Here is an 18,645-nt window from a genome sequence, read left to right as displayed (position 1 = left end):
TGCACACAAGCTGACGCTCCCGCTCCCTCAAACTGCCAGAACACACTGATGGCAAATCCAGGCTGCATATTATAGTGTACGCAGGAGCCCAGTCTGTGGCAGGTAAAATGAGAATGAAGCAGGTATAACCTCACATTTCAGGAATGCATAAGTAGGCAAAACTAAAACCAAAATAAATGCAGATACTTGTCGCAGGTAAGGAAGCTAAAATCCATTTTGATCATTTTCTCCAGAAATCCCTCCCCCCTTCCCTCCCCGTCTCTCATTGCCGTGCCCTTCAGCATAATGTGGATACAGAGCCTCTCTGAGGCTTTTTAGGGAATTGATGGATAATCAGATGATTACATAGAAAATCTCCATTGAGGACAATCCTCCCTGACAAACAAAGAGAAAGCTCTTTAGTTAATAAATAGGCTGAGAGACAGACAGAGGGAGAGTGTGTGAGAGCATGTGTGTGAGCGCGACTAAGTAAATCCTGTCCTGAGCTGACAGCACAATGCCAACTCTCAATCACATATTTATTTCATCCAATCTGCCGATGTATGCACACGTGTGCTTGTGCATGTGTGGATATTGGCAGAAAAACAACTTATTAAATTCATCTCCGAGTTTGCCTTTAACAGTATCTTAAGTTGAGCATATCTAAATAAATTTCAAGCTTTTAGGCATACTTTTATAAGCCTTTTTGACAACCTATGGCTAAAGTTTAGCATTCTGATTCTTTTTTTTTTAATTTCTTAACAACTTTTCTTAAATTGAAAAGTTTGGAATAAAACAGTGACACTGAAAAAGGAATATTACAAACTACTGAGGTCTGTTCAGACGGTTTAATAAACTTTTAGGGGTTTGTCACGTCTTGGTAAGTCAGATTTCCCGTCAAGCTGAAAACTGTCCTGCAAACCCAATCAAAAACCCCGCCTTGTGATTTTGTCTAGTTAAATTATCACTGAAATTGTCTTCACCACTTTAAATTGTTTGAAAGCAACTTGTCAGGCACTAGGACCATGGGGCACATCGGGCAGTGTATGCTGTGAAGGCAGCTCCTGCAGCCTCTGCAGCTACGTGCTGAGAGGAAGAGTCTGTTCTGCATTTATTTAAAACAGAACAGACTTAATGTCCAGTTCACACGGGGTTTTACTAACTTTGAACTTGAGAAAATACAGCTTGAACCTGTCAATCTGTCCGAGTCGAGAGTAAAGAACTCAATCAGACATCGAGGCAACGTAAACCAAAATTTGTATAATGTTCTAATTCAAACTGTATTTTTTCCTGTAATGGTAAGGCTAAATGTTGGTAGCTATTTGACTTTTTACTGTCTTAATGACCATTGGTAAAATGATATTTTTACAAACAGTAAAAAACTGATTTAATTTTTTTTTAAAAAATCACAAGATCTGAATACATCTTTAAAAAAAATCCAGGCAACTCTGTTCTGACTGACAAAAAAGATATATTTAGAAAAGCTAATTTTATATTTCTGTATAAATTTTATGACAAAGGGAATCTGAAAAGCATGGTAAATTAATTTTATTATGGAAAAAAAAGAATATTTACTTGTTTTTTTTTAAAAAGCCCAGGTTGATCAGGTTCTTATTTGGGCTCCTTGTGAAAACGGGTTTCACCCCATCCTGATTTTGAAGGTCACACAACTTTAATAAGAAGTTAGAAAGCCAAGTAGAGTTGAAGCTCCTTTCTAAGGTCTGAAAAGAAATCCGACAGGACAGTTACCAGTCAGCTGAGTTTGTTTTTAGGATCTCGTCTCATTCTTGTGGACCCAGGATCCGATCTCATGAGACACCTCTAGTCTTTGACAATAATAATGTAAAAATAGTGTCACCTCCAAAATAAATCTTATGCAAATATGCATCCTGTTCAGTGCAGTTTATGTATCTACTGTAGTTTATGTGAGAGGGTTATAATCTGAATATGTGGGACTAATCTTTGTAGTAAAACTGTTCAGGCTCAGATTAAATTTGGCAGCTTCCTTCAACGATCAGAAATCATAATATAAATTGTTGTTTTCGATTGCTTTCTCGATTGTGGTGTTACTATTTGGGTTATTCTTCTACATCATTTTCTTAGATACGTTTTGATTCAAACGCAACCATTCAAGCGTCTACATTTATACAGCCTACAGGAAAACACTACCTCAGCATAATCTTACCACCAACACTTCATTCAGGTTATAAGTGGTTTGTCACATATTGGTGCAGGTAGAAGCTGCCTGCAGAAGATGTCTAATAATAAATACACAACATAACCTTAAGCTTATAAATTCAAACTATTTATGAAGTTTAGCAAACAAACAACCCATTCAATGATGGCCTACAGCAGCAGGAAAAAGTTTGTGAACTCTTTGCAATTACCAAGACTTTTGAATCGATTATTCACACAGCACTGTCTGACCTGAGTCACATGCTCTGACAAACACACTCAGACTGAACAAATAATACAAAAACAAATGTATATTTCAGGTTTTTGTGTGTGTGTGTGCAGCTAAGTTATCACTCACTGTGGCATCTGGGGGGGGGTTTGAACTCCTGCATTTATTAATTCATAGAGACAGCCATTTCAGAAACAACCTTCAGCAAGCCTTTTCTGTAGCTGCTTTTGAGATTTGCACAACAATGAGGAGGACTTCTGAAGCAATTTCTCTCTAAAAGCTATTTCTGTTCAGCTGCATTTCTGGGATGTCTTGGTAATGTCAAACAGCCCTCTGCAGGTCATGCCACCGCAGCTCAATTGGGTTAAGGTCGGGGCTCTGCTGGGGCACTCCAAAAAAAAAAAAGACCTTTCGCTTTTCGATTAATTCTGTTTTGTTACTGTGTCTTTTGTGTTATAGCCTTTTTGCATCACCAAACCTCAGTCAAGTCCCTGATTTTTTGATCGTACCCTCAGTGATCACAAAGAAGCCAAGTTTTAAAGCAGAAAACAGCTTAAACCCATAAAGTCTTGTGCACTGAGCTTCACAGCTGGGATAAGGTTTTGTTGTTGGTGTGGAATACATAATTTCCCTGATCTGAAAAGGAGCTTTCACACTCAAAATGTCACTATGTTATGGTCATTTTTCATGTTCTGCATATTTCTGATCTATGATTACTAACTTCCCCAGTGTGTGTGTTGCTATTTTCTTTCTGAAATGAACATAATAAAACCATAAACAATATTTTTTGGTGACATTATTGCTGTCAGATGGGTTACTGTGGGAAATGGAACAAGTAGAGAAACAAGTCCAATTGTTATTATCAAAGGTCATTTTATCCAAAAAGGTAATATTTTCCTGAGCATAACCATAAGCTTTTGGAGACTAAACCTAAACTATCCAGAACTCAAAATAATAATAATAAAAAAATATTGTAAATCAAAAGCAAATGTATATGAGTTCCAGTCACTTTTTATTTCTCCCGGATTTATTCCATTATGGCCCTGTAACGTCTGAATATGAACTTTGTTGATAAATAAAACCTGGTATTCAGAAAGAAATATTAAAACGTGAAACTAAAGGGAGGCAAAATGAGCTAAACTGGAATGCAAAATGATTCTAGCCAAGTATGGAGGGAGAAAGTGTGATATTAGCAAAGCATTTTATTTAGAAAATCTCTTCTTCATTAAGAGATAAAAAAACACTACAGCTTGTATATTATCTCTGATAAGGTCAGAGTAATTTACATTTTAACATGAGTTTTGCAACTTTGGGCAGATGATGTAAAGGCACAGCTGTATATGTTGTACATTTGACATTTTTTACTTTAACCCTGTTGCTGTTGTTTTTAGATAAACCACAACAGAGACTGAGGTTGGAGTGCAAATCTGTTGGACTCAAACGGGACAAAACCTCTTCAGGAAAAAGACAGGTTACTGAGCTCAACTGGATGTGACATGATAGTCAAGTACAGGAAAATTTTAGTCAATCAGGGCCAAATGGTAACGAGAAAAAGGATGTCCAGATGAGAGTAAACAGAAAAAAATGGTCAGGTTTGCATTACGCTTTAGCCTCGATAAGCCATGGTTTCGCCAGGCCCAAGGCGGTACTTTGCCCTGGATAAAGTGTAGTGGCTGAGTTTATGTATGCCACCTTCCGCAGGAGTACTGAAGTGACTGGCACAGTCATTGTTGTTTTAGATGCCACTGAAGGGCTCTGCCTAGTTCAACTGCTCTGCCAGCCTTTGCTTTGGCACCGAACAAGTTTACGGCATCAAACACTCCAAAGCAAAAGGAGGGGAAAAACAACTGGCAGCTGCAATCGAATTCTCTGGCAAAGAGAAATGTTTGCAAGTTTTTTTTTTTGCTTTGATTTGACTTATGTTGTTTAGTAAAGCTCAGTGTAGCAAAGCAACTTTTTTGCTATCACAGGATCAGCCTCATGTATTGTATTGCACGTGTGAGTTTAGCACCAAATGTAGTTTTTACAGAGGTCTGCCAACTTGAAGTCTTTCAATAGCTCTCAAAATGTCATAAACCACACAATAAAAAGGCCTTACAATTAAAAAGTCAAGCTTCTCAACATTAATGGCCTATTTTTTAAAATAAAAAAGTAACAAGTTTGATATATTTTAACCATGTCATGAAAATGTGATGTGGCGTGTTTTCTGTTTGGCATCACTTTGCTAAAGACTTGCCTCTGCAGACTTGCCACTTTGGCTTTACTTAGATGATAGATATATATATATATATATATATATATATATATATATATATATATATATATATATATATATTATATTTTAGCTACATTAGTCTGAATGTTGCAGCTTTCTGCATTAAATGACATCCTAGAAAGAATATCCTTTACAGAAGGTATTGGCAATCATCCAATAGTAAAATGGGTTCGAGAGGTCTGAAGTACAAAAGCTCAAAAAACTGCTATCTGAAATTATTTACAATCAATCAAAATATCCACAACTTTTCTAGAAATGTGGAAATGTATTTTGTGGAGATAAATAGTGTACTGTGAGAAAAACAGATGTCTCCTCTAGTCCATTAAAATGGGACATGTTTGTTTGTTTGATAAATGAGAGTCATTGTATTTGAATGATCTCCAACACCATTTGGAACAAGATTGATTTAGCACATAGCTCTCTGTAAAGGGCTTATCTTTGCAGGAGTTGACAGGCAAAGTAAATTGAACAGTCTTTACCTGCATTGACTTCCAGTAACCTCCTCTTCTTCTGCTGTCTCTCTTGTTTTTCACGCTCAGCCTTCTCCTTCGCTGCCCGTGCTCTCTTCTGTTTCTCCTCTAACTCTCGCCGCCTGAAGTTTTCCTTCAGCGCTTGCTGTGAGACGGAGAGAAGAAGCGGTGAAAAGAGAGAAAGAGAAAACATGACAGATTGCTAAGTTGGGTTAATTACAGTGGTGTAGAGCCTGTCAAGGGCAGAGTCAGCTGTCAAACTGCACAGACATCTTTATCAGGCACTATTCAAGTCAGATGACATGTCTAAGGTGCTCCGTCACGATGGTCCTGCCAGACACAAAATGGCTTCTCAGCAGGGACTTCAGACACTAGAGAGCCATAATCTCAAGAAATTGTTAGAGGCTGATATTTTCATAAACATTTATGTCTATTTGCAGCTCGTAAACAAAACATCTGTTCTTTTATATGATTAATTTTACAGCTTTTTCTTTTCAGTCATAGCTAGAATCACTTTACAGCCATTAAATTTCCAGATATACTGCATACATATTTCCAAATTCCCATATGTCCATAAATATATTTGGCTTTTTCTTTCTTATAATGTGTTGACATCAGTAGTATGTATTCACCGTTACCTTGTGGCCAACAAAAAGACTAATGTGTGTTTTGGAGCAAAATGATCTAAATACAAAGAGTGGAAGAGTAACTCTCAGTAGTAAAAATGGTGAGAGCTATATCATAAAATATAAGAAACTCCAATCATTGGCTTGCATATTTTTGTAAATAGTCTGCCTCCTGCTAATTGCTGGATGGACTATGAACGATTTTTTAAAAAAAAGTTTGTCCATTTATGGTTATAATTTTGAGGATTGCTTGTTTTTTACTAAAATGAGTTGTTTGAGAGTGAAATTTCCCCTCAGGGATAAAAGAAAGTATCTATCTATCCATCTATCTGTAAAGTTTCATTAAAATCCATTCAGTGGTTCCTGAAATATTTTGATAACGATACAGATAAACAAAAACATGCACACACACAGACGCAGCAGGCTATAACGATTCCCAAACATGAACCTGACTACACTGCATCAAAGTCAACCTATACTTTTTAATTTTAATTGGAGGAAAAGGGAAAACAGCTCGATTGTGAACACTATGTTTTCACATGTCATTACAAATAAATGTTTATAGTCTTGGGTCTCCTAATTTAAAGACTGAAAAGTGCTTCCTGCATGAAACGCTTTCTGGTGCTACAAAACAAATAAGTTTTATGTCTGTGACATTTAAAATTATGCTACCCACAAGTAAACTTGTCAAACCAGTAATTCCCATCTGTCTGTCTGAGTAGAATAATTCTGTGGGCATGATATCCGTCGTACATCAGCCACTGTGGAAACAGGCTCTATAATCTTTGTTGTTTAACTCATATGATGTCAATAGCTCAATAACGTCACAGCAAGAGACAGACTGCATGGGATTTAATAGAGTGGTAGCACGACTGCCATCCTGATCAATAGCCTGTCACTGAAAGCAAGGAGGTCTGGGTTTTCATCAAACATCCAGCCCCTCCCTCGAAACTCCCCTCCTCGTGCTCTACTCACACAACCCAGCCTGACTGGCAGGTCCATGAAAAAATAATAATGCCAAGGCTACATTAAATTATGTCAAAAAATACATAAATACATTGTGCTGTAAAGAGAAGTGCAGTGGCATGCTAAAGAGGGGCAGTCCTTTACTGAGGCCTACTGACAACCTCTTATTATGACTGCATAAAAGTGAACATTGTTGGAAAAAATACAGACAATGTGAATTCAAAACAGTTCAGCGTGGTAGGTGTACCATCAACAAGCCACTTGAAATAAAGAGAAATGGCAACCTGAACATTGTGTAAATTACTAATAACAGGGAAATAAAGTACAGACTGTTCACATTACGACTCTTAACCCATGCATGAATCCTGAGTTTTCAAAGGCTGTTTTATCCCAATAAATCCGCTGCTGTGTTTTTCATCCAACACCATAAAACAAATTCCTCCATTCTTTGTCTTTAATATAAAACTTGTACCAAAGTGATCAGGTTGGAAACTTTCCTTGGCACTGAACAGAGATTTTCAACACAGTTCTGAAAATAAATTTTAGAATAATCTTGACTAAAACGACCTGATTTTGTTGCTGCGCCGTGCAATGAGAGGTACAACAACTATGTCAACTGTAGGGACAGATGGAAACAGTAACATGTAAAAAAAAATTACAATTTACTGAAATTTGTTTGGTTTTTATGTAGATAAAATGACAAAAAGCCAAACTAATGATCAAATAACATGGAAATAGTTTTGTTCAGAGTTGTGTGGTTGAAATTTGACATTTTTTAAAGATCTTTTCTGTTCTCTTCAGCTAAATAAAGGGCGCCTAGTACTATGTGCAAGTTGTCTTATTTCAATAAATGTTATTTTTTGTGAGCTGCTTTTGATAAATGGAACCGTAAAATAAATGACTATACAAAGAAACTTGGAGAACAGTGTCTGTTTCTTTGCACGTCTGCCATGCAGACCTTTGTTGTTGTTCAGTTCTCCTAATGAAAGAATGAAGAACATCAATACTGGCCAATGACCCTCGATTGTTTGTTCCAGTTGAAAATCACAGATCTTCTTTTTTGAAAGGCTTTGTTTGGCTGATCTTTTTTTTTCTTTTTTCTTTTGAGGAGGGTAAAAAAATCATACTTCCTCCATTTGTACACAAAAGGACAATGAATGCTGAAGTTTAAACGATTCAAAGATGCCACTGTAACCTTTTCCATGCAGATGTCAACGATTCTTATGAGTCTCTCATTGTGACAAATAACACTTTGACAAATAAATTGCGAAGATCAAATAGATCTCAATAACTTCAAAGAATAAAATGTCAGATCATCTTCTTTTATTTTCCTCTATCATCGTTTATGATCCATTAAAAGTTTGTAGCAGTGCATTTATCAGCAGAGATCTTGTTCTCTGGCCCTTTTACTAGTTTATTTTATTTTGCTGTGCATGTCATATTTGTATTAGGTTGCAACCTTTGAACGCTTGGTGAGAAGTCACCTTCCAATAAGAGCGTGCAGGTGTGAGCACAATGGAAATATAACAATCAGGTTGGATTTTCCCTCTCCTCTCTGCTCTGGGTGTGCAGTTATGGAGGAGCCACACTCTTACAGAGCAGGGACTTCGGACTGTTAATCAAAAACCAGCAACGTTGCCATAGATTCCTGCAGAGTTAAGTGGAGATATAGACGTCTTCATTTGTGCTTTCGAATATAAAGGCATCACCCTGAGTAGTTTTATGGCTGTGAGACTTTAAATAAATCCTAAAGTTAGAACTGAAAGCTTTGTTTGTGTTTCACTTTCAGCTGCTACATTTGAACATTTAGTTGTAAAAATGAACCCCAATTTAGGCCTGTTTATTGTTTTAACCTAATTATCATCATGACTTTAATTTCTTTCATAAATTAACTGATAATTTTAAAGGTTAATATACTTTTGCCATTGACATACTTTTTATATTGAAATAAAGTAAATACATGATTAAACGCAATTTTTAATCCTTGTTACTTAATTGTATTTTCTTAATTTATGTTTTGAATCTAACGTGATAATCCCATGATGCTTTTATTCATACAGACATATTCTTTTTATGCCTCCTGTAAACAGATAAGGTGCACTAATCTTCTATTGTCTTTTTGCTATGGAGCACCTCTTGTATGAAAAAAAAAAGAATGAAAAATTGTTAAAACATAAAATAAATGTGAGTTTTGTCTTTTGACAGAACATTCATTTTGTCGTTGAAATATTGAGATGAAGAGAAGTTAAAAAGAAAGAGGCAGCTCTCTGAGGAAATCGCCCTCAGCTTTCCTTCATCAGTGTTGGTTGGCTTCACCCTCCTCCTCTCCTGGATGTCCACCATTAGATACGCTCAATTGGATTCCTGTCAGATGTGCGGCCTCGCCCTGGGTCTCCTTCCTACGGGTGACTGCACTTGCTGCATGCGTGCACGTCTTTGTGTGAGCGAGTGAAAACAATGCAGCTTTTCCCTACAAAGACTGTCAAGATGCGCACACAAAGCAATGTACACTATACGTTATGCGCAGTCAAAGGTCCTGTTTGCTTTAAGCAGAGGGCAAAAGATAGCACAGAGCTATTAGCATGGGCCTTGACACAGCAGGGTAAATGCTGACACAGGTTTGACCAAGAGGTCACCGCGCTGAGATTTACCGTACGCCTGTGTTCACCGAGGTAGCCTTGGCGTTTCTCAAGACACGTCTGTGTGATGTGACAATTGAAACGAATTGCTCAGGGTGTAAGCTGCTAATGCCTTGACCTACCATGAGGGAATGTATAGCTGCCTTGGTCATATATAACTTGGCTTGCTCACCTTTTACTAGCTTAGTCATTAACTGTTACATTTGGTCAAAACATAAAAGCAAAATTCAAAGTCAAGCGCTGGAGCTGAAGTGAAAAAAAGGCTGCAGCTGTGGGAAATATTTTCTTCTACTATTTGGCAAAAACAGAACATTTCTTTGGAAATACACAGGATTGTATCATTCACTGAGTCTTATTCGTATCTCCCACATGGTCAGGGCAGACCTGTTTGGGGCTTTTTAAGAGATGCAAAGATCAGAGCAAAGAGACACCGAGGGATCAATATCTAACTCGGGAAACAAAAAAAAAGGAATGAAAGCAGTGTATCTGGGAACTTTTTTTGGACCCTTTTTGCAGTCTTTGAAGAATGTTAACTCAGTTTTATAGGATAAATATATGAACCAACTAACAATATGCAAACTGTGGTCATTTCAGAAGTGCACCATCATGAAAAAATCATTAAAGAGTTTTAATGAATTTCAATTAGAGGTGGGGGAATAGGACCGTAGAAGACGGTGACAACGTGCTGACAATCTGCCAAAGCAGAGAGATTATAGGATAGTCTATAGAACATATTCTATCTATTGTTGTTCTATGCTTTGTGGTTTCAACCAATCGTTACAAACTACAGTCGGTGGTGACGAGTTCTAATACAAACTGGAAAGACAGTCTCAGTCTGAGTATGCTTCAAGTCAAATAAGGTAAGATACTTGAATCTAAATCTCCATTATAACTGGTCCAAGTTGATATAATGTATAAATTCAAGAAAATTAGTTCAGGAATAGTATTTGGCTTAAACTGTCCAGTACATATATTTGTTTTTCTTTATAGAGCTCCGGTTTTACGTAGAAAAATACTGTGATCATGTTTTTACTGTAAACAGAATCGTAAAAGGACATTTTAATCACATCATCTCCCACTAATTTAAATCCATCATTAGGCTTCATGTTAGTTACATAACAGGTTTTTAATGGGAGGAAATATCTTTATGAGAGAGTGTCACTCAGTGGTGATCAATGAAAGTGTTATGAGAAGATTATTTATCAGATGTATTTAAAGAAATACAATATTTTCTGACTATGACAAGTTGTATTTTATGATAATGAAATTAAATTTGGAACTAAATTTGAATTGCAGATAAAAAGTCAAATAAATAAATATTATATTCACTGATAATTCTGGAGCCGAACATCATGGCTCTAAAAACTTAAACTGACAAAGATTTAAACTACAGGAAAAAATATATAATAAAATAATGAATCACTATGTAAGAACAAGATAAAAAGAGACAAAAAACGATGAGTAAAATGGCATGAAATCCATTAGTCTGTGGGGTATACGCTATTCTGTACAGGGTAAGAATTTTAGTGGGCTAATTAGGTATTAATATATGTCATGTCCACTGACCTATGCCACTAATCTTGCTGATTTAACAGAGTGGGTCTCAGAGCAACACCATACTAATAAGGCTAAAGAGCTCAGCAATGACAAACGTCTGGATGAGAAGGAGCAAAACGAAGCTAGCACCGTTCTGTTTTACATTAAACCACCGGGCACCATTGTGACAATAACAAAAAAGCAATGATTTAGCCTTGATACAACTTCATTGAAACTTTAAAAGTATAAAAAATCAGTTATGTAAAATACTGAACAGCACATTTGTACATATCCAACAAATTGCTCTTAAATGTTCTTTTTTTCTGGTGTTTTTGGTGGTATGACCTCATTCAATGTTCTAATTCTGACCAAATAAAATAAGGTTTTGTATTGCATGAATAAACTTCAAATCCTAATTATTAGGAAAATGAGCAGAAATGGCTCTTTGATTGCAAAGGTTGCCAACTGCGGGGATTTTAGAACGAGCAAAACTTAGGGCTATAAGCCATATCATTGGTCAGAAGCTCAAGCAGTTTGGATCCACTTGTTTAATCTAACATTTATTAAAATGTATTCCTTTCTGACATGAAAAGGTACCATTATTTTCAACGATCAGAGGTACAGCAGAGGATACTCACAGCAAACATGGAGCGGAAATTGCTGAGGTCGGTGAACAGCTCCTCCACAGAAGTCTTCTTGGGATCCACAGCAAAGTATTCCAGTACATTCTGATATAACGTCCCCATGTTGCTGTGCATGATCACCAGTTTGTCGTACTGCTCTCGTGCAACTTTGCTGAAGCTGTGAGGGGTTTGTCAAGGTCAACAATCCATCTGCCAAACATTATAAATATTATATTCATCAAATGTTGATGTGAGTACTCTCTAAGTTAATAAAACAAGAGCATTGTCTCGTGTTCTCCAAGTGATCTGAAGCAGAAAATCAGTCAGATGTAAACTGTAATGCTGCCATTAGAAGCTCTGATGCAGTTTGTCAGGTTAGTTTTACAGTATGTTCACACCCTCGCAGCCTGCAGCATTTGTGTTCAGCTGCTGGCAAAGAGTCTTAATATATCTCACATGCACAGTGTAAACTGCTAACATAAACTCAAGCTAAAAAAAAAGTCAACACATTGTAATCTGTGAACAAGGACATCAGATTTAAAGCACTGCTGCCTACGAGAAGTGTGCATCAGTGGTTTTACTTAAAAAAAAGTTTATATGATTCTAACTTTCCTGCTACTGTCAGTTTGAAGCCCAACCACATAATGCAGCACACACACACATACACACACCTGCACCTTAAAATGGTTCAGGAAAAGTGGGCAGCAGGTGGTCCTAAAAGAGACGCACACAGCTTTAACACAGAGAAATCTAATAAACACTGCGGGTTTTGAAATTGCAATGTACAGTTGTCTGCACAGAATCTGGCTTCCATAAAAGAGCATTACTCCTGGCTGAGGCAAAACAAAAGGATAGCTCCGCTTCGTTGGTGCGTTTGTGTGTGGAAGCAGACAAATGGTGTAATAGTTCTGTCAACATGTGCTGTAGAGGTGTCAGTGTGGGAGCGAGAGCACTGAAACACAACGTGCCAACCACGAGGGCATACAGCACTGTTCAGCAAGTCTGTCGCCATGCACATGACACTCACCTAATGCAAAAATGTAGCATTCAAAAAGAAATTTCCAAGAGCAAATACTGTCTCAAGACTTAGCCTGAGGAAGAGAACGCTACTGGGCTCCTGAACTGACTGCATTTGTTCCATTTGTTTGTTTTTAAATCATCTTCTTTCATGCCAGACACTTATATTAAGTTTATTTTATGATGAGAAATGACAGTTGGAGCACTTTTGGTTAAACCTTGAAAGTAACTCTATGAAGAATCTCATGGGATATTATATCTCATATGATTTGTCAGCCACTACTAGACCAAATTTAAGCTCAATATCTTTAAATTTCAATTAGTTATAGCCATTTTTGTCTAAAGTCAATCAGCTGTGGTGGCCATCTTGAATTCGGTTGACTCCAAAAGTTAATCGGTTATAGATGCTGTGGAATAGAAGGCCTTGTATTTATTCTCCCATGCTTTATTTAACATTCGATATTTATATCTTTTTCTGATTTGTGTTTATCACCATTTTATATTTAGCCACCATTTTAAAAGCTTTAACAAGTAGTTGTTTAGCTGGAAAGAGAGAGATAGGTGGTAAACACCCTTGAATGTGAGCAACGGACGTGCCAGCAAGGAAAGGGGGAAGGAGAGACCTTTGACCTCCAGGTAAGGGAGTCAGTGACCCACCTTCTGGAGGAAGGGGGGCCCAAGTTGTAAAAACCAGAGAACATCCTTTGTTTCCTCAGACAAACCTGGGGTGATGGCTTGACTAGTTTTCCAGGTGATCTGTATCTCATTCCCATTGATTGTCTCCCAGATGCATCTGGTTTTATTATTGTTTGAATATTGACTAATGGTGTTTGAATAAATGTGTTAAACTTTAAGGTAACGTCTCCTGAAGGTCTTTCCCAACAACCAACTCGGGGAGGTAAAGGTAGTTTATCTCGACAATGCACAGCCAGTTATTACTTTCTGAGAGTCTCATTGAAAATATGTCTTGTGGTTTATGAGATATTTTGCTAACAGATAAATAGGGTTGACTCAAAGAGTTAATACTAAGTGTTACACTCATAGCATGCATTAAGCTACTTTCATGCCAAATTTTAACTTATTAGCTGCAAAATTGGCTGAGGTAAAGCCATTTTTCTATCATCTATGGTCAGTTGGCTGTGGCAGCCATCTTGAATTGAGTTGCATTTAAAAGTGAATCAGTTATAGATGGCAACGTAACGATTACTTTCTCATAGAAATCCATAAAATGGTTTATGAGATATTTTGCTAAGAAATTAGAGATGATTCCAACAGTTAATTATTGGTGCTCAGGATCTAAGTTAGGGATCAATTTCAGCTACTACCACACCAAATTTTAGCTAATATCTGTAAAAATTGACTGAGTTATAAACATTTTTGTGTTTGCGGAGATCGTTTTGCTGTGGCGGCCATCTTGAATCAGGTCAACTTATCAGTTGGTACATCTATAGATTACTCTGAAAGTTTCATTAAAATCCATTCAGTGTTTAATGAAGTAGTTTGCCAGGGCTACTAACACCCCCACACAGGCAAAAACATTATCGCTCCACCTTCATCGGCTGTTAATTAAAAAAGTTTAAGCTTATAAAGTGTGAGAAAAATATCTCACAATCAGTTTAATCTATTTATTTAAAAAAAAAAAAGAATAAATACGGCACATTTTGGTGAAAAAGCACAACAAAAAAAATGTTTCATCTGATTCAACAGTGCTGCTAATGACAAACATTACTGTCTTACAGCTGTGTGTGTGGGGGCAGCATTCTGGCTCTTATTGTGCTCCTTCATTATCGCTCAATTGATGGACCTATTTGAGATTTGGCCTCAGTTGAGTCTGGCTGAGGATGAGACTACCTATTCACAGCTGGATAAATGCTGTTCAATAGGCACTCCTCCCAGACTGACTTGTCAGTAATATGTTTCCAAGCCAGAATGTCGGGGAAAGAAGCATGAAGGAGGTCATAGTGGGAGGGAAAAAATAGCCACGAGTTGTGGAGTGTAATATCTTTTCCTTTTTTGTTCCCTATCTTATGACTGCTTCCCTATTCTAGATCACTGCAGCTCAATCTCAAAACCTCCTTTCCCCTCAAGCTTTTCCCACTTACCCCCCACCCACCCGTTCCATCATACTTCAGTCTCCATTTCTTCATTTGTCCATCCTCCTCCTGCTTCTCTCATGTTCTGATCTGCCACCTTTACAAGCCCGGGCTCAGACTCAGAAGTGCAACATCATAGACGAATAACTGTATACTCAAGTGGCGAACAAAGTGAAAATGAAATTTTCACCAATGTGATATTTCGAGCTTCTTGCTTGGCTGGTGATGTTAGATTCCACCAATAAAAATTACGACTATTGCTGGCAAACTACGTCAGCTGCAGGTTCATCTGCTATCTGTAAAATTTTAATGTGGCTATCATTTTTTCAAGAAGCATCTTCACAATAAAAAAATGAATCTCCTGCAAGAAGAAAAATGGAATTACCAGTAACTTCGACTGGGAATCTACAAACATGTTCAGAAATGATAAGAAATCACCTGGGGGAGATCTTTAAACGACTTCATTATACAAACATGAGCTTCCAATGATTCAAAGTAAATGGACATCTCTTCTGTAGTTAAGATGTTCATATTCTCCTGATTTTAAACTCTTAGAAATGTTTTTTCCACGGTCATAATTACCCTGATTAAACAAGGCAGAAGGTCTCAAGCCCCATCCACACAAGGAAGCGTATTGCGAATATGCAAAAGTGGTTTTTTTATCATTTAAGGCTTGCATCCACATGGAAACTTTGTTTTAGAAGCCCCAAATTATATTTTTAAAAATTGGGTTCTACAGTAAAATATTTTGAAACCCCACATTAACATTCCCATGTAAACAGGTAAAAACATTCTTTTTAATCTTCGGTTTCAAAGATCCGCCTGAAATGTGACGTTTGACCTCAAGAATGATCATAGATTCTGTGTTTGGGTTTGTGTTGCAGGCACCAGCTTCTCAAATACAGCAAGACCTTTATATGCTGTATAACTGCAATGAACAGACAAGGCTGATGCACAATAAAAATGCCTTGAATTAAGCAGCACAAAAACAACCTTATTTCACCAAAAAATCTAAAGCCAAAAAGGAAAAAGTATTTTTTTTATCACTTTATTGAACAGTCAACTAAAGCAAATGTTAGAAATCCCCTCTGGATGTTCTATGCTTTTATTACTGTCGTAAATCAATCATGGTCAATATAAAATATACAGTGAAGAGAAAGCCACTGTTAAGGAAAACGCAGAATAAATCTTGACTAGAGTTTGCCAAATTCGAGATTTACTGAGCTACCCAAATGAGAAACAAAACGTCTTAAAGTACAGGAAAGAAGTCTAGTTGCTGTGATTTTAAACTTTTAGGAATGAGCGTTTAAAGGAGTGAAATGTTAAAACGAACTTCACGGACCATAAAAAAAGCCACACAATTAATAACCAACACAATCCTGAGCTGTAAGGAGGACTGGGTTAATTAATGAGGGCACCTATAAATACTGTATTAGCTCTACATTTTTAGCAAGAGTTGCTAATAAATGTTTAGTAAAGTAAAAAAGTAAAGTGCAGGAATGAAGGGCCAAAAAACTGGAGTGAATATATGTTTTATGTTTCTATATGTTTTAATATTATAACATGCAACATTTTAAATTGGAATAAGGTTTCAATCTGTGGACATTTTATCTAAGGAACCAAGAATTGCTGGGCATTGCAGTGACAGACAGATCAGTCAAATTCAGTTTTTCTGTTTTGCTCTGAAGTTCTCTGCAAACTACCACAGCACAAGTCATCAGTGCCCCAGCCCCTAGGCTACTGATCAAAACTACATGAAGGAGGAGGGCAAGGAACACAGTGTATTATTGAACACACCTGGCCTGAGATATACCTGTCAACCTGATCCTGTAGAACAAACTCAGAAGATACTGAATAATTTACTCTGCTGTCAAACGCTCACAGCTCTCAGCAACGGACCTATATATACCCCAAATGGGCAGTGAAGTTGCACGTTGCTGTGGCTGCGCTTTAATGCTTTTGCTTCGTCATAATTAAATGGTAATTCAATAACTAAAATTGTTCTTCAGGGATCAACCCTGCAGACTGTCACTGCCAGAGGAAAAAAAGAAACAAGCCTTAATTCTACTCTAGCCCTTCCTTTCATTTTGAAGTCGCCCTCAGTCTGAAGAACCCTTGAAAAAAGAGCTGAGGGGGAGGTTGGCACGGTAAGCTGACTATAGGATAGGGTCACTTATTACTTGTGCACATCACTGACCGGCAAATGGAAACCAAGGGTGGCCAAGGCTGGGAGAACTACACATTTTATTCCCACATCCTTTAACAACACTTTAACTCTTCTGTTCCGTTTTTTCTTTTTTAGCAAAATACTACAAGCTTTAATTTATAGGACTGGGGTTTGATTTCTTTTTACTTAATCTACTTTATGCTGCTATTTAGATCCAACAACTATTAGTCATCCGTCACTGAGAAGAATGTCTCTAAAAACGGCCTAAGATCACCTACGGAAACATTTTAATTACACTATGGAGTCTCGTGTAGAAATCTTGAACACTGCATAAAAGCTGAATATCTGAAGTGAACTGTTCTGTTCGCAGACACTTTAGTACACATCGGATCAGAGCCTTGACAGAAATCAGACGTTTTTTAATCCCAGAAACGTCTGTTTTCACAGCAGAGGGCATTTCCAGCAATAAACCGGAGCTGAACATGTGCTGTTTATGAAATACTGCCATTTTTACAAAGTAAACAGCAGTAAAACCGCTGCAAATCAGTACCGTAGTGGTAAGATCAGTAAAGTTATTAATCATGAAGGTTAAAATTGGATGGTATTTTTAAAGCATGCTACATGCTACATGCTAACAGCATCTGTCCTGATCAGCTGCTTTACTTGTGAATTTGAAACATTTTCATCTGTAATGATAATGTTCAGTGTTATTCTTCTGTTTAAAGCAGCAAATATTTATGAAGTCTCGCAGGTGTTAGTGTGTTAGCTGATGGTAAATGATTAAACCAAAACAACCCTCACCTTACCTAGCACCCTGACAGCAAATTCACGGCACAGAAACCTTTTAGAAGAAGTTTGTCCGGTCTGTTAGTTTTCCATCAATAAAATAAACAAACATTAAAACAGCCCACTGCTTCGGAGGATTGTTTAAGTTCTCCTAAAGCTCGACTCTTATCTCTGTGGATGTGAACAAACGGCGCTCCACAGCTGTTTGACGGCATCAGATCCCATTATTTAATTAAGTCTGAATTTTTTTCTCTCTCCCACCAGTTTCTGCTACAACCTTTCTCTAAGTATACAACTCATGGTTAATGTTCTGGGAATGATGTCTGAACTGTCGTTTTGGGGGCATTTTTCAGCACCAAAGCTAACGGCTAACACCAGATTTACAGTTTCCACAATATGTTAGTGAGCTGGTTTAAGTAAAGAATATAGTCAATACAAACTGCCTTTTTTAATTAAAAGGAGAGGATATCAAGTTTAAAGGTGATGGAAGCTGAAAAATATGTCAGATAAATATCTTTGTTCACTTAGAGTTACCTCACCATATGCTGCCCCGGAGCAGTGAGCAAATGCATAAATGTGTAAAGGATATGACCATTTTGGTGAAAAACATGTCGCCGGGGTCATCGGGCGAGGAGAAAGTCTCCAGGTCTTTCTCGAGCTGCAGCAGCTGCCTCTCCATCTGCCTCAGGGTCTTCTCCAGGTTCTCTGCAGAGACTGAGAGGCACGCACACACATTCACGCAGAAACACACAACACGACAAAAAGAAAAAAAGGAGATGAGAAGATACAAGCAGAGACAGGACGGCGCATTTACAGGTGCAGTCAAATGCATTATCATTTCTGAGGCTCTCAAAGATCCTGTGGAAAAACAACAGAGAAGCCATCTCAGACACAAAGCATGGGTTCACTCAGCGCCACAAACATCGAGTGACAAAGTGTTTAGCTTTTTCTTATTCTGTTCGCTTTATGCTAAACAATTAATTTAAAAAACGGAAACAAGCCTGTGTGAAGGCAGATGATTCTTTGACTGTTCTCTTCTCAACAGGTGTGTGGATAAAGCAGGG

The 18,645-nt window shown here is 37.4% G+C and overlaps 1 protein-coding gene across 5 annotated transcripts in view; it reads right to left on the bottom strand.

Moving 5' to 3' along the window:
* Window positions 1–18,645, bottom strand: part of LOC108250481 (protein diaphanous homolog 3) — a 171,737-nt gene that overhangs the window by 64,645 nt on the left and 88,447 nt on the right. For all 5 annotated transcript variants that reach the window (XM_017440386.3, XM_037980038.1, XM_017440402.3 and 2 more), the window contains 3 exons: window positions 18,171–18,295; window positions 11,534–11,698; window positions 5,138–5,273 (listed from right to left, as the gene is read on the bottom strand). In XM_017440386.3, coding sequence (XP_017295875.1) covers window positions 5,138–5,273; window positions 11,534–11,698; window positions 18,171–18,295 — 426 coding nt within the window. The remainder of the gene's footprint in view (window positions 1–5,137; window positions 5,274–11,533; window positions 11,699–18,170; window positions 18,296–18,645) is intronic.

The sequence above is a fragment of the Kryptolebias marmoratus genome, linkage group LG15, assembly GCF_001649575.2.
Source record: "Kryptolebias marmoratus isolate JLee-2015 linkage group LG15, ASM164957v2, whole genome shotgun sequence".
In the NCBI taxonomy this organism is placed as follows: Eukaryota; Metazoa; Chordata; class Actinopteri; order Cyprinodontiformes; family Rivulidae; genus Kryptolebias; species Kryptolebias marmoratus.
Note: the sequence above shows the minus strand (reverse complement) of the source record. Positions and strands in the feature narration are given on the sequence as shown.